This window comes from Littorina saxatilis, linkage group LG4 (assembly GCF_037325665.1).
Source record: "Littorina saxatilis isolate snail1 linkage group LG4, US_GU_Lsax_2.0, whole genome shotgun sequence".
Lineage (NCBI taxonomy): Eukaryota > Metazoa > Mollusca > Gastropoda > Littorinimorpha > Littorinidae > Littorina > Littorina saxatilis.
The window spans coordinates 51699273-51714083 of record NC_090248.1 but is presented as its reverse complement, the minus strand read 5'-3'; the positions used below and the strand labels follow the sequence as shown (position 1 = coordinate 51714083).

Below are 14811 nucleotides of genomic sequence, written 5' to 3'. Positions count from 1 at the left end.
ATATGTTATGTTTACTCTAAAAATGTGCTCAGAATGGAAGAAAAAAGGTTAAAGGCTTACTAACTCGCTCCCGTGTTTACGATGTGTAGTTTGCCCACAATCGATGTCAAATGCATCATAAGGCCATATAATGACGATATGTCGCAATGCGCGGACCATATACATGCATTACAGCTTGTTCTAGCCTCTGAAAAAGTGAGGATGTCAACAAAGACGCGGAGTTATTTCCCTTGCGTCAACGTTCCCTCTGTTGGCAAATCTATAAATAGGACGATCTAGATCAAAATAAAAATTCAAATATCTCAACATTTAAGGGGTCCTAGACCACAATATCTTGCAGGGAACTTAATTTAGCATGTCTCCAGCTGTGGGTAAAGCAATTAGCGTGAATAGTCATCAGCTTTCTATGCCTTTAAGTAAGTACTACGGTCGCATGCTTCGCGGAGACGAGCGTGACCCGCCTCAGTCTTTGGGTTAGCCTGTTTTTTTGGTAGTTTGATAACGACTGACTAAATGTTTTTATATCGCTTCACGCGACTTGTTTCTTTTCTTCATGCCTTTAGAAAATCAGTAAATTCATTACAAACAAGAGGCGAAGCCTTCAAGGCTCACGTAAGAAATCGACAAATCGTAACACAAACTCAATCACTCCGTCACACATACACACACACAGTAGGCAAAGGTGACACGGTGCAAGAGTGCGAGACACTGACTAGATCTAGATCTGTCAGACTGTCTGTCTGTAGCCTACTTACGGGGTCTGTGACAGTGACGACTGCCTGAGATGGCCAGATCGACACTGCGCTTTCGACAGCGCTTCCTTGCGCAGACACTGGAAACACGCTGTGCAGATTATCCTGTAGGAAATCTCCTTTGGTATCTTCTTTATCTATTTTTCTGGAGCTACGAAACCGAACAATGTGAAAGCGTCTTCTCCGAATCGGCGCGGAACTGCAGCTCGGTGATAACTGTATCTATACCACAATCCTTCACGCGATCTGACCTAACCTTGACCCCTGACCTGGTCTACATACCACACAGGCACGACACAAAGCAGTCACCTGTTTTTACCCCCCCCCCCCCAAAAAAAAAAAAAACCCATCCCACCACCCGTTTTCTTTGGATACACACTTTAACTACATACGTGCCGACAAAATGTTGATCATTGCTTCAATACTTTGAAGCTGTTGCTTGAATAATAACCAGGTAAAATTAGTATTTCGGTGTTCAGTCAAATGTTAAAGTTTCTACCACAGACATACATACATACGCACGCACGCACGCACGCACGCACGCACGCACGCACGCACGCACGCACGCACAGACAGACAAAAGTTTATGATCGCATAGGCTACACTTACTTGAGCCAAAAATTCAATTCTGCGCAGGAAGCTGTCACACTGTTGATGTTTTTCTAAGTGGAGGGACCACAGGAGCTTGTATCCAATCGCCGGTCGATAATTATTTACTCCTTATTCCATTTATTTACTCCTTATCACAGTCTCCTTACTACTACTATTTACTAGGGTAAGCATGCAGCAGTAAATAATAAGCATGCAGGAGTAAATAATTATCGACCGGTGGTTGGATACAAGCTCCTGTGGGAGAGATGGTCGTATCAGTCCCATACAAAAGCTAGGGCAGATCTGAGAGTAGTGAGCAGTACTGTTTTCATGGGAAGGACCACTAACCTGTCTATCCCCCCCCCCCCCCCCCAACAACAGCATCCCACAACGCTTGTTTTATCGTATGTCTGTTGCAATTATGGTCTTACGATCTGAATTATGAGGTTAAAATGTAGTAATTTGCCGCCGTATATAGAATGAGAATGTCACGTTCAGACGCAAACCTTCAACCTTTACTCCCGGGGGATCCCAGACCTATTACAACACACACACACACTCACATATCCCAGACCTATTACAACACACACACACACACGCACACACACGGCACACACATACACATACACACACACTCACACATATACACACAAACACACAAACACACACACAAACACACATACACACACACATTCACGGCACACACACACACACACACACACACAAACAAACACACACACACACACACACACACACACACACACACACAGAGTCTCCGGTGTGACTTTGATCGGGTTAGTTAGTTAGTTAACTGTTGCTTAATGGCCAATTTTCTTTGATCGGGTGTCCCTGTTCTCACGAGAAAGCATTGTTTCATGGATATACCCACTTCTCCTCCTCCCCCCCCCCCCCCGCCCCCCTCTTCTACTGTCCCCTATCCATTTCACTGGGATCAGTTCGACAGCTGTTGAGAAACGTGCATCACCTCTCCATTACTTTCATTATTTTGCTTCAATCATCATGTGCCCGTTTTGAAAGTACAGTCCGGTCGCTGCCGCCTGGTGGGTTAGGAGTGGAGATTTTTTTGATCTCCCAGGTCAACTTATGTGCAGACCTGCTTGTGACTTAACCCCCTTCGTGTGTACACGCAAGCACAAGACCAAGTGCGCACGGAAAAGATCTTGTAATCATCCATGTCAGAGTTCGGTGGGTTATAGAAACACGAAAATACCCAGCATGCCTCCCCCGAAATCGGCGTATGCTGCCTGAATGGCGTGGTAAAAACGGTCATACACGTACATATCCACTCGTGCTGAAAACATGAGTGAACGTGGGAGTCTAAGCCCACGAACGAAGAAGAAGAAGAAGAAGAAGATGATACAGTCAAAAGGTGTGTTTTTAGAGTACTTTGTTTGCAAAACATTTTGAAGGCAAGTCAAGGCAAAGCGACTTAATAGTTTTGAAGAAAGAAAACAAAACACACAACAACAACAACAAGAGGCGAAGCCTTCAAGGCTCACGTAAGAAATCGACAAACAGTAACACAAACTCAATCACTCCGTCACACATACACACACACACACACACACACACACACACACACACACACACACACACACACACACACATACACACACACACACACAGTGAGCATAGGTGACACTGTGCAAGAAAGCGAGACACTAGATCTAGATCTGTCTGTCTGCATGTAGCCTGTAACTTACAGGGACACGACTGCCAACTAGTCTCGGCCCGCTCAAAATAACAATGACCGAGACTTTCAGTAATTCCTTCGCGTGACGTCTAACCCTCTTTCGCCATAATGTGACGTTGTCACGTTTCAGTATATCACTTAAGGTGATTATGAACCGGTTAATTACTACTAATTAACTAACCACACCACGATCCACTCTCGCAGGCATACAATTAAATAGAGTCAACAAAAGTATAAGTTTCAGACGCCTGTTTATGTATAAACTCTCCACCTCCCTCGAGCCTTCACTCAAAATATGTTCCTTTTACGTTCTCAACACGTAAAAAAAACCAGTGTTCACTGACAAAATGCCAGTAGTATATAGAAAATTATAGTAACACGCTGAACCCGTGTAAATATAGTTAAATGCGAATGTTCTGTTCGAAAAGCTCTAGTTCGTGCAGGTGTCACACACCCCACGTTGTCACTACTCCAATGAAATCACAGATACGAAAAGACAACGGTGGTCAACGGGGTGCGTACGACATGGTGCACTTAGCTTTATCTCTGCTGCTGCTGCTTAGCCGGTATGCTGGTTAGTCGGTTCGCTGGTTAGCCGGTTCGCTGGTTAGCCGGTTCGCTGGTTAGCCGGTCCGCTGGTTAGCCGGTCTCCTGGTTAGCCGGTCTCCTGGTTAGCGTAGCTTCAACAGGTCCCGCCAAAGTCAGCCGTGCAGATGTTACAGGAACGTAACGAAACGAAACGAAACGAAACGAAGGCAAACAGAAAGCATCGGTGCACTAAACATGTCAGCTACCCCTCACCCACCACCTTAAAACATGTCATCTTTAAATATCTCATCGAGCACGTGGGCCTGCACAAAACGGACTTTTTACAACAACAAAACAGTCATTTTCCGTCCTTCTCTCCCTATCTGCAAAAACCATATACAGATTAGTATTTTAGCGTCACAGAGAGTAAATTATGCGCTAACCTGGAAAGAACAACAGCGTTAAATAATGATTTATTACCTCAAAAGCCTATGATTGTACTCTCAATGGAAGCAAAGTCCGCCTCCTCCCTGGAACAGCCTCTGTTCGTCAACAGTGACCAAAAACCTCCAGAACCCCTTGTCGAATCCTTATGCGAAAGCCATCGCCGACGAAGGAAAGTTGACGACTTGTCCTCAGCAAAGTACTGGCAGTGAGACAGGAAAAACTAGTGGAAGCTCCCCTAGAGTGCCGAATACAATATTCGGTGAAAAACCATCATACTCTAGAAACTGTGTATTAGATCCTTCCCCTTCTGCCGCTGGGTGTCAAGTGCCCCGTGCTTGTGTCTCTCTCAGACAACCTAGCCAATAACACGTGACTGACCTTGTCACAAAACCAGTCCAGCTATACACAATTCTGCCTCCCAAGCAGAAAAAAGACACGAGAAACTTAATCCCTGAAAATCCCGTGCGCGCTGTCAGCGAAAAACCGTCAGCCCTATGACAGCAAAAACCCCCACTGTGAAACTCGTGCGCTACAAAACATCCGTGCTGATTGAGCACTGTCAGCAAACTCTGCTGTAGCCCAATATCACGTACAGGCGCTTTCTATCATAATCGACCAAGAACAGGCACTCCACTGAGTGACACTTTCTTGGTCTCTGTCACCCGATCGTGACAGACGTCTTCAAATGTTAAAGTTTCTACCACAGACATACACACGCACACACGCACAGACAGACAAAGTTACGATCGCATAGGCTACACTTACGTGAGCCAAAAACCAAGAGGAGCATGAATTATCTATATATATATATGACTTGTGTCTGTGTGTTTGTGTATCTGTGTGTTTGTGTGTTTGTGTGTTTGTGTATTTGTGTATTCGCCATGCACGGCCAAAGTTCTCGATGGATCTGCTTCAAATTTGGTGGGCATATTCAGGTAGACCCGGGACACGACACAACCTGGTCGATATTTCAACACGTGCTCTCAGCGCGCAGCGCGGAACCGATTTTGGTTCCACCTCAGCTATTTTGGTTCCACCTCAGCTACCAGGGCCCCCATACCGACACACCATAGCCGCTACACCACATCACAACGCCAAAGTTCTCGGTGGATCTTTTTCAAATTTGGACACCGTATTCAGCTACACCCCGGACACAATATCATCGATGAGATATTTCAACACGTGCTCTCAGCGCGCAGCGCTGAACTGATTTTGGTTTTTCTGTTCATTTCACCATTATAAGTAACTCTTCCTTATCTTCTCCAGTGTTTGGCGTTTATCTCCCTTCCTTCGTGTGGCTTTCCCGTTCAGTTGTAAGTTACTACTATTTTTAGAATGTCACTGCGCTGTCCACTGCGCTGAGCGTCTTCGGATATTCCCGGCGTTCTGTTACTGTTACTATTTTTGGAAGGTCAACGCAGTGTACAGAACGTAAATTGGACCAGTAAATTATCCTCACTGTAAAAGTGCAAAGGTCGAATCAATTTATAGCCACGCGAAAAATACACTGTCATCTATCTCTCTATAGATACGGCTTCTCTGTGTTTTTGTGTGTGTGTGTGTGTGTGTGTGTGTGTGTGTGTCTCTATATGAGCAACACCTGTGCATTCTTCAGTTCTGTTTGTGATGTGGTCTGGCGGCTTTTGTGTAATTTTATGTACTGGCCTTCCTTTGAGAAGCCATAACTTGCTCAGTCCTGTTTGAGTGGAGTTCGCCTCCAAAGGTGATTAACACGGTTACATTCGTCGACAAGGATGGGACTCGATATGGTCAGGAATGGCATTATGGCCACTGAATCATTTTCGTGCTGTTCCCATTCCACGAATCTGGGAGGGACCTAAGCTTGGCGGGTCCATTGTTCGGACCCGGCGAAGCCGGCGTACGGCTCTAAGTACTTCTTCCCGGCGAAGCCGGCTACCCGGCGAAGCGGGTATTCATTCTAGTATATATATATATATATAAGGAGGATCCAACCAGTTGTCTGTCAAAATAATTTGATTTGCTTCTCAGTGATTAGGCAGTCATTCAAAATCAAGTTAAAAAATGTTTTTAAAAAAAGGGGGGGGGGGTGTTACAAAAAGCTAATCGTTTCATCATAAAACTGTCTCGGTAAAGAAAGCTACTACTGCTGGAGTTTGGTTTTCCAAGTTACATTAACTACATTCATGAAAGAAGCGCACCATGCAAGTACTAATTGCTCAACGTGGTGATTCAGTTTAATGCGCAGATGAATCGCTGAAGCAGAAGTTATCACGCCGGCGGAAGTGTTACGGCAGAAAAATCGCCGTGTGTTACGCTAGCATTCTGCAGTCCGGTAGTCAACCAGGTTTCGAGTGCGAAAGGTGTGTAACTTCCAAACTAATAATTACTGTGTCTTAATTATTGAAGCCAGCAACGTTGATTTGGTCTCAGCGGATTCATGATTGCATAATGATTAACATGTTATCGGTTTGATTTTTGAGGTTTCTGTTTTAGATTTGTGACAGCGTCGTATTTGTTGATATTGTTCGATTTGGGGATTTTTTTTTAAATGGTGGAGATTACAAGAGGCTTGAAACAACAAAAGTTATTTGATTAGGTAATGTAAATATTTCTTTTCAACTGTTATATATGAAGTCTTATATCGCGCGCGTATCTTCAGACTCGGACTCAAGGCGCAGGGATCTATTTATGCCGTGTGAGATGGAATTTTTTTTCTGTTCATGGACGTTGTAGCATTCATTGGGAACTGGTTGGTCCGGTGTCAGAATAATGTGACTGGGTGAGACATGAAGCCTGTGCTGCGACTTCTGTCTTGTGTGTGGCGCACGTTATATGTCAAAGCAGCACCGCCCTGATATGGCCCTTCGTGGTTGTGAATTAGGAGATTTTGAACACGTTCATACGAGGTCGGTCCGGATCTCAGCTGTGGCAGACTTTTAATCCAAGTTGACGAATGAAAACACGTCGTGTAACATAAAACCAATACCTTTTTGTACATTTTTAGGCCTTTCAAAATAGAATTGAATACACAGGATTTTCCCCCCACAGACACTGTTAGTCATTAACGAAGTTCTTCGACTGATACAGGGATAATTCAGTAAGACTCTCTGTCTTGCATAACTTCTCGCCATCATGGTATTTTGCCGGCTAAATTGGTTAACCACGCTTACGCAAGCCGTGAAGACCGACACCTATTTATACGAAATCTTTCACTCATGTTTCACGACAAAGACCTTATGAACACTGAGATAAGCTGCAAGTGCTTGAAGAACGTAGTCCGGGCCAGTTATTTGAGCACAATAATTTATGGTAAAAGAAAATTGCGACAAACTGCCCTACCAAATCGATTTTCAGCGACTGTTGTAGATAATTGACATTTGATCTTGTCATGTGCATGCCAGGTGAAACTATTTGTACGCTTAGTTAGAAGTAGACAAACTCAAAATATAAACTGTGACGAATGCGATATTAAATAAAAGCGTAGGGAATCAAAATTCCTGATAACACGACGGTGCACAACCGATGTGTAGTGAAACCCGTTCATATTTGTTTGCAAACTGTCATAAACTTTGGCAATAACATTATTAAACGAATAAAATGAGTGCCGGCTGCCGTACACCAAACAGTCAGCGGTCGTAACAGAGAAGCGGGGCGGCCGTATCAGTGCACTGCTGGCGGCCGTAACTGCCAGCACAGCGACGCGTACCAAAAAAATACACATGCTCTTTTCCTCAGCCGATGACACAAACACACTTGCATATTGGGACACTGCTATTGATGGATTTCAGTTATAATACATCACATTACCTGATCAAATGACCTTTGTTGCTTCAAGCCTCTTGTAATCTCCACCATTTAAAAAAAAAATCCCCAAATCGAACAATATCAACAAATACGACGCTGTCACAAATCTAAAACAGAAACCTAAAAAAATTAAACCGATAACATGTTAATCCTCATGCAATCATGAATCCGCTGAGACCACATAAACTTTGCTGGCTTCGATAATTACGCCACAGTAATTATTAGTTTGGAAGTAACACTACTTTCGCGCTCGAAACCTGGTTGACTACCGGACTGCAGAATGCTGTCGTAACACACGGCGATTTTTCTGCCGTAACACTTCCCCCGGCGTGGTTATGCTTTCGAATGACAAACGGATGCCGAAAACTGTAGAAAATAGACTCGTTTGACGACGATCATGTTGACCTATGTTCCGTGTAATTTCTATCTGTTTACGAATTTCATAACTTTATTTTTACCTCATCTGCGTAATGAGCGAGTCATGTGAATCAGCAGTGTTCGTCTGTATATAACCGGGCGACCTTCTATGAACAAAAACCTCATTTTGAGTTCTTTTCTGATAATTAAATTTTTATATTCATGTATGTACTGTTGCAAGTGAATACTCACACACATCAAGCACACACCCACTCACACACACACACTACTCACACAAACACTGATTATCAAGAAGACACATGCAACCACACTGGAAGACCATAAAACCGAATTGGGCGTTCAAAAAGCCATAAAAGGCTATAATTTAATTACAAAATATCTTTGATAAAACAAGAGATAAAACAATTTCACCCAAAGAGTTGGACGTATAGTATCAAAGACGGCCAACTTTCACCCCAAGTTCGGTTTTGGTCTAACAGGTAGGCAAGTTCACACACATCTTGATTCTGTAATGGTCTAGAGTAAGCTGAGGTATTTGATCTAAATAAACTAAATAAGCAGAACTCTTCCAGTCGCCCATGACTTTGATCACCTCCCCCGGCACCCCACATGACAGCGCCCAGGTAGCGCCACCTCTTCTGAAACTATGACTTGAGATGTCTGAACGACCGCCCACAAGAAGGCGAAGGCGCCGGGCAAAGGCGCAGGAATATTTTACTCACCAGACCATACACTACTGACACTACTGCCACACGATACAGGATCCCTCTCACGTGCATTCCGACCCATCCGCCGAACAAGTTACTCCAAGGTGTAACTCATCCCGCAGAAGGGACCGACTGCACGAGAGAGCGATCTGAGCGCACTCACACAAATTTAAACTTTATTTATTCTAAATAACACATTTTAATCTTAATCTTTGAAACACGCCTTCGGAGGTTTATAAGCTCCAAAGTCTGGTCAGTTCATCCTCATTAAATCTGAAGGTCACATCGGAGTCAAGTTCGGGTCGAAAAATAGAACATTGTAAACGACAGAACTTCAAAGGCACATGCTCATTATTTCCAACACGTGTCAATACCTAAAACTACGATGCGAGATCACTCCGACGGTGCATGACCAACAAACACGCCACCGTGTATGATGTTTATGTAACTCTGCCATCGAACGCACGCGCTCTCTTTCTTCTCAAGTAAAAATAAACACACACAGTTGGGAAAACATTGCTGTCGTCAACTTCGCAATTTCCGACCGCAGCGATCGTATTCACGGTATTGTAACTGTACATGATACTCAACACATGTATACTTGATGCTCAAATACTCGAAGTTCGCTTCATGAAATGTTCCATATGAGATACCGTTCGCAAGAGCTGCAAAGGCTTTCTTGGATTTGTGTTCCTGCTATTGCCGGTAAGTTTTCACGCACATTGCCACGAAAGTATTAGTAAGCTTATAACGAGAAGAAGCGTCTGATTTGCAGAGGCAGTGGTTTCTTTCGGATAATCTTTGCAAAGTTCGTCAGGTCAGTGATATTGTAGTCCAGTCAGTGTCGATAAAAGCTCGCATCAATTTTAGGTTTTTGAATGTGATGCTTCTTTGCTTCGTTGGGAAAGTCTTGACTCCAGAACCAGCCGTTAGCAAGGCGGTCCTCCGTATTCTGTCGGGTATTGTGGGTCTCTCTTTCAAAACTTGAACAAACAAAAAGTACATTGCCGTTAAAGGGAGGGGGAGGGGGGGGCTTCAATAACAAAGGAACCTCCCCTCAGATGCAGCCTTGCCTGAAATGGATCCACAGGAGCATGCGGACGATGTTAACAGAGACTGCATAGTACACAGCGGTCTCTGATGTTAACCAGTGAGACTCGCTTTTGGACAATATCACTGTACAGGGGAATTAAACATGAAACAACCGTTGAGCACCACAGTATGAGTAACTTCCCCTCAACGGTTGCACTTGTGAAGCACTTGAAAGGAACATGACAACAAAAACTGTTTGTTCTGCATCTATGTCACATTCGTATTTGTTTGAGAAAAACCTTTTTCGCTAGCATTTTGAGGGCATCACCAAGTCAAAATCGAATTACCCAAGTGACAAAGACAGACAGATAGATGGACGGACGGACAGACAGAGTGACAGTAACACTGACGCACAAGCACACACACAGACAAACGCACGCATACACACAGCCCACGCACGGATGCACGCACACACACACACACACACACACACACACACAAACACACACACACACACACACACACAGACACAGCCCACGCACGCACACCGTGCCAAGCACATACAAACACACACACACACACACACACGTCGTGACACACACACACACTGACACACACACACACACAAACACGAACTGCTGTCTTGTACTGACAGCACCTCTGAGCTTGCAATACTGGTCACTACGCCGACAAAGGTTTGATAATTATTTCAAGAGACGAGATACCCTGTGTCTTCTGGACAAATCAGTTAGTTGACCAATACATTCAGTTCTGGCTTATAAACCGTTACAACACAATAGCTCACAGAAATAATGAAATAAGTGTCTGTATTAAATCCCACCTTGACCCGATTTTTAAAATGTTTAAATCTTGGCTATTTTGCACGTGCAGAGTTGCAGCAAGTTGACCAAGAAGGTGACACCGTGCCCCAGTCATACACAGACGACCAAGACAGTATGGGGGTCACACACAACATCACCGACCCCGAACCAACTAACGTCATCAATGGCCCGCGTCGTCTGGGGTCCAATGGCAACATGACGTCAACGACGACGGCGACGGCGACGACGGGGACAGTGAACCCGGCCTACTCCAGCGACGAGGACAACTACGACGACACCAGCAACAACACCACGGCGGCGTCGTCGGTGTTTTCTGACAAAGCGGGTCGAATTGTACGGAATCCTGGTAAGTGTGTGCTTTTTCGGGTGTGGGTGTGTAGGTGCTGGGGGGGGGGGGTGTGGGGGGAGGGAGGGGTAAGGGAGGGGGGTGTCAGGGTGAAGGGGGCGGGGGTGGTGGGGTGGTTTGTAGTTGATGTTGTTAGGATTTCTTTTATTCTTTCCTTTTGGTGTGGTTGTACTTGTGATGGGGGTGGCTTGTTGAAGTGGCTTGTTGGAGTGACTTGTTGGGGTGTGGTGTTGGTTGTGGGGGGGGGGGGGGGGGGTCGGGGGAATGGAGTGCGAGTAAGAAGGGGAAAAAAGGTGCAAGGAGAAGGGGAAGGGGGGGGGGTGTAAACCAAAGAATCTGTCATGCAAACTTAAACAGTCTACGAAAGATATATGTTTGAACTGCAGCAGGCTTGAGCTAAATCCCACCCTTATTCTGTTTGGACAAGGTAGCATAACAAAAGCTGATGAAGGTTTTGATTGCATTTCATTGGAAGTCAACAATGAACATGTTCTTAAAGGAACTGTCCTATATACATGAACGAACGTTGATAAACATATTCACTGTACAAAAATGAATCATGACAAATTTATATTGAAGTGGGTATCATACTACAGCCTCGTTGAGCAGTTTCTGTCATAAATCCTTGTCTATTGTACTGAACATGTTTTTTTCTCCGTCTTATGCATTATACCCTTGTGTTCTGTGTGCATTGCATGAAAATGTAATTAAATTGCCTGAATAAGAAAACAATATGAACGGGGAAAAAATATGTCATGTTAGGTGTGTTGTTGAAAAAAACCCGAAGAACCGAGTTTGTCTATTTTTCAAGTTTGAAAATTTTGAGAGAAAAAAAAAATCTGTAATGTTAGGTATGTTGTTTAAAAGAACATACCGAAGAAGCGATGTTCGTCTATTTTTTAAGTTTTGTTTGTCCTCAGCCCCGGGAGTTTCCAACGAAGTGGTGCTGAGTGTCAGGAGGCTGCTTTCTTCGGACCTGTACGGAGCTCGGAACGCGCGCCTCAGTATGCGCTCTGCGTGCACACGGCGCTCTTGGGCGTCCTTCTCTTCTATCAAAGGTCAGTCTCAATGTCAGCCTCTCACTGACGTCACTTCCTCTTGCCAAGGGCGAGAACTCAGTCGTTCGAGTCACTGTAGCTGTTTTTTACGGCCGCTGTTTTTGTTTGTTTTACTCTTGTTAACTCGTTCCACTGCAGTGGATCAATGGATTTCCCATGACGGTGACAGGGTATTACTGAGTGACTGGACAAGTGAAGCACATTTTGAGTAATCAAAATGCTTGAACAAACTACTGACTGTGGTTCCAAGCGCGCGCGCGCGTATGTGAGTGTGTGTGTGTGTATGTACGTGTGTGTGTGTGTGTGTGTGTGTGTGTGTGTGTGTGTGTATGTGTGTGTGTGTGTGTGTGCGGGCGCTAGTGCATGGGTCTGTGTGTGCGTCTGTGCGTGTGTGCGTGCGTGCGTCTGTGCGTGCGTGCGTTTGTGTGTGCGTGCCGGTGCGTGCGTGCGTGCGTGCGTGCATGTGTGTGTGTGTGTGTGTGTGTGTGTGTCTTTCTGTGAAACGAGAAAGAGAATAAGAAAAAGAAGGCTAACTTTGAAGCCGCCTGCCCCAAAAAAGACGTTGTCGAAATCAGTGTCTTTTATGGTTTAAACAAGATTTTATTAAAGAAATACAGGGTGGCATGTAGATGCGATACAGACATTTGTGACCACACAACAAGCTAAGCTTATATTAAGTGTGGTTATAAATATGTACATCTAGTGTCTTTTATCAGTTGCGAAGTCAGCTAATTAGAAATAACTGATAATGTAGATATGCTTAACGACACGCGATAATTGGCGGTGAACACATATGCACATACACAGTAATTCCGTGGTGAGACTATACTTTTAGAAAACTTTGACGCTGCTTATTATGCGGGTCAAACCATTGTTACCATAATTTTCCCTCCCGCACGCTCATGTTTGGCGATATGTTTGGCGATATGTTTGCTCCGGGTGCAAGCGCGAATCCAGATGAGGGTCTTTGTCATCGTTCTGTGAGGTTTGGAGAGGCTGCTGTTGTGGTTTTGGATTTGTTGCATGTCAACTGCGGCTGCCCAGCAGGGGCGCCACGGGGACCCTGGATTTTTTGCTATTTTTCAGGATTGTGGTCGCTCTCTTTTAAACTTTCGGATGTAAAAGATGTCAGATATCATTCAGTTTAGGTCGTTTTTTCGACGGTTGAACGTGGGAACGCCGTTTTTGAGGTGTTGCTCAGATTCCAGAGACACATTTTTGAGCGGAGGAAGGACTGATCTTCAAATGTGCGTGTGTTTCTGACCCAAGGGCCGCTGCTGTTTGACATCTGGGCTGTGCCACTGGAAAAGTGTCCTTGACTGTTTGTGCTCAGTGTATATGTATGTAATACATGCTTTTGTTTTGTTTTGTGTTTTTACAAAAGATGCATGGCATAATGGTATTGCCAATTTATTTCGGCTGTATATTATCGTTGTCCGCTTAATATATACATATTATCTGTCTGATTTCTTACCTGATTTTGTTATACCTATTTTTGTTTTGTTTGTATGTATGGAAGTGTATATTGCCAATATATCCCATGAGCTGCTTCTTTGTCTCTGTAATGCTACTATGGGTATATATGTTGTATTTTTCGGCTTCAATAAATACATAATGGGCTCAAAAAAATATATCATAGTACCGATTCCGGTTTGGCCGAGGAACTATACTTCTGCCAACACTTGACACTGCACCGAACATGTTTCAGTGGATTGATGAAGAGCATTGCTCACATGGCTAAACAAAAGAAAACACAACATTCACAGAGGACAAAACCATGATACGTATCTGTGGTATGCGATACAGTAAACAAAGCGTTTATCTTTACACTTTGGGTGCAGGTCGAGTAAAAAAAGAACAAAAGCGAAGAATCAACTGATAGTGACAGCAAACGAACCTCGCTGTTCATTTGAGGTGAAGCTAGAGTAACCTCCCTTCCTCCGTGTGTTCTAACAAGCAAAGATGCACTGCGTCAGTGTTACGAGTGTACCTTTTTGACTGGCCGGTTCGCTTCGTCATCCAGCACAGGCTGTTTCATCCATTTTTCGAGCATGTCCAACTTTTGTGCTTTACACTGACGTAAGTTCATGGTTATATGAAAGTATCCAAGAGCTCAGCAAACGTGTATTTCATCCTGATGGAGTAAAATCAGTCCAAACGGTATTCAACACGCAGTTTCAAGGAGCAGCCATTACACCGTTTTAGACAGAATTGACGCTACCGGTATGGGTTGATTAATGCAAGCACGATCGAACAAATTAACTAAGAGATATATTTCATGAACATGAAATGACTGCTTAAATCTAAAGGAAGTTATTCAGTAAAATGTTAGTTTATTTTCGTAATTCTACACTCCAACACAAAAATTAAACTAGAATTGGGATCCGAGTTAACCAAACCGGTGTTGGCAACCGTAGCCTGGAACTGTGACCTTGGACGGACTCAGAACCTAAATCGAAACTGTCTTTGATTCAATGAAAACTTTCATTGTGTGTGCTTTCTTTACTATCTTGAAACTAAAATGCATTCAAAAGCAAATCGAACAGTGGTTTGAATGTAGATTTAACACACATTTACGGATGCACTTGTTTGCACTTCATTTCTTCGGCGACGTGGCTTTAGCATGGGGT

General features: G+C 44.0%; 1 protein-coding gene across 4 annotated transcripts in view; it reads left to right on the top strand.

Moving 5' to 3' along the window:
• Positions 1-14811, top strand: part of LOC138965038 (prestin-like) — a 127495-nt gene that overhangs the window by 23150 nt on the left and 89534 nt on the right. For all 4 annotated transcript variants that reach the window (XR_011455272.1, XM_070337160.1, XM_070337157.1 and 1 more), the window contains 2 exons: positions 10827-11123; positions 12044-12181. Coding sequence is in view for 3 of the 4 variants with exons in the window: in XM_070337160.1 (XP_070193261.1) it covers positions 10827-11123; positions 12044-12181 (435 nt within the window). In the remaining variant the exon portion in view is untranslated. The remainder of the gene's footprint in view (positions 1-10826; positions 11124-12043; positions 12182-14811) is intronic.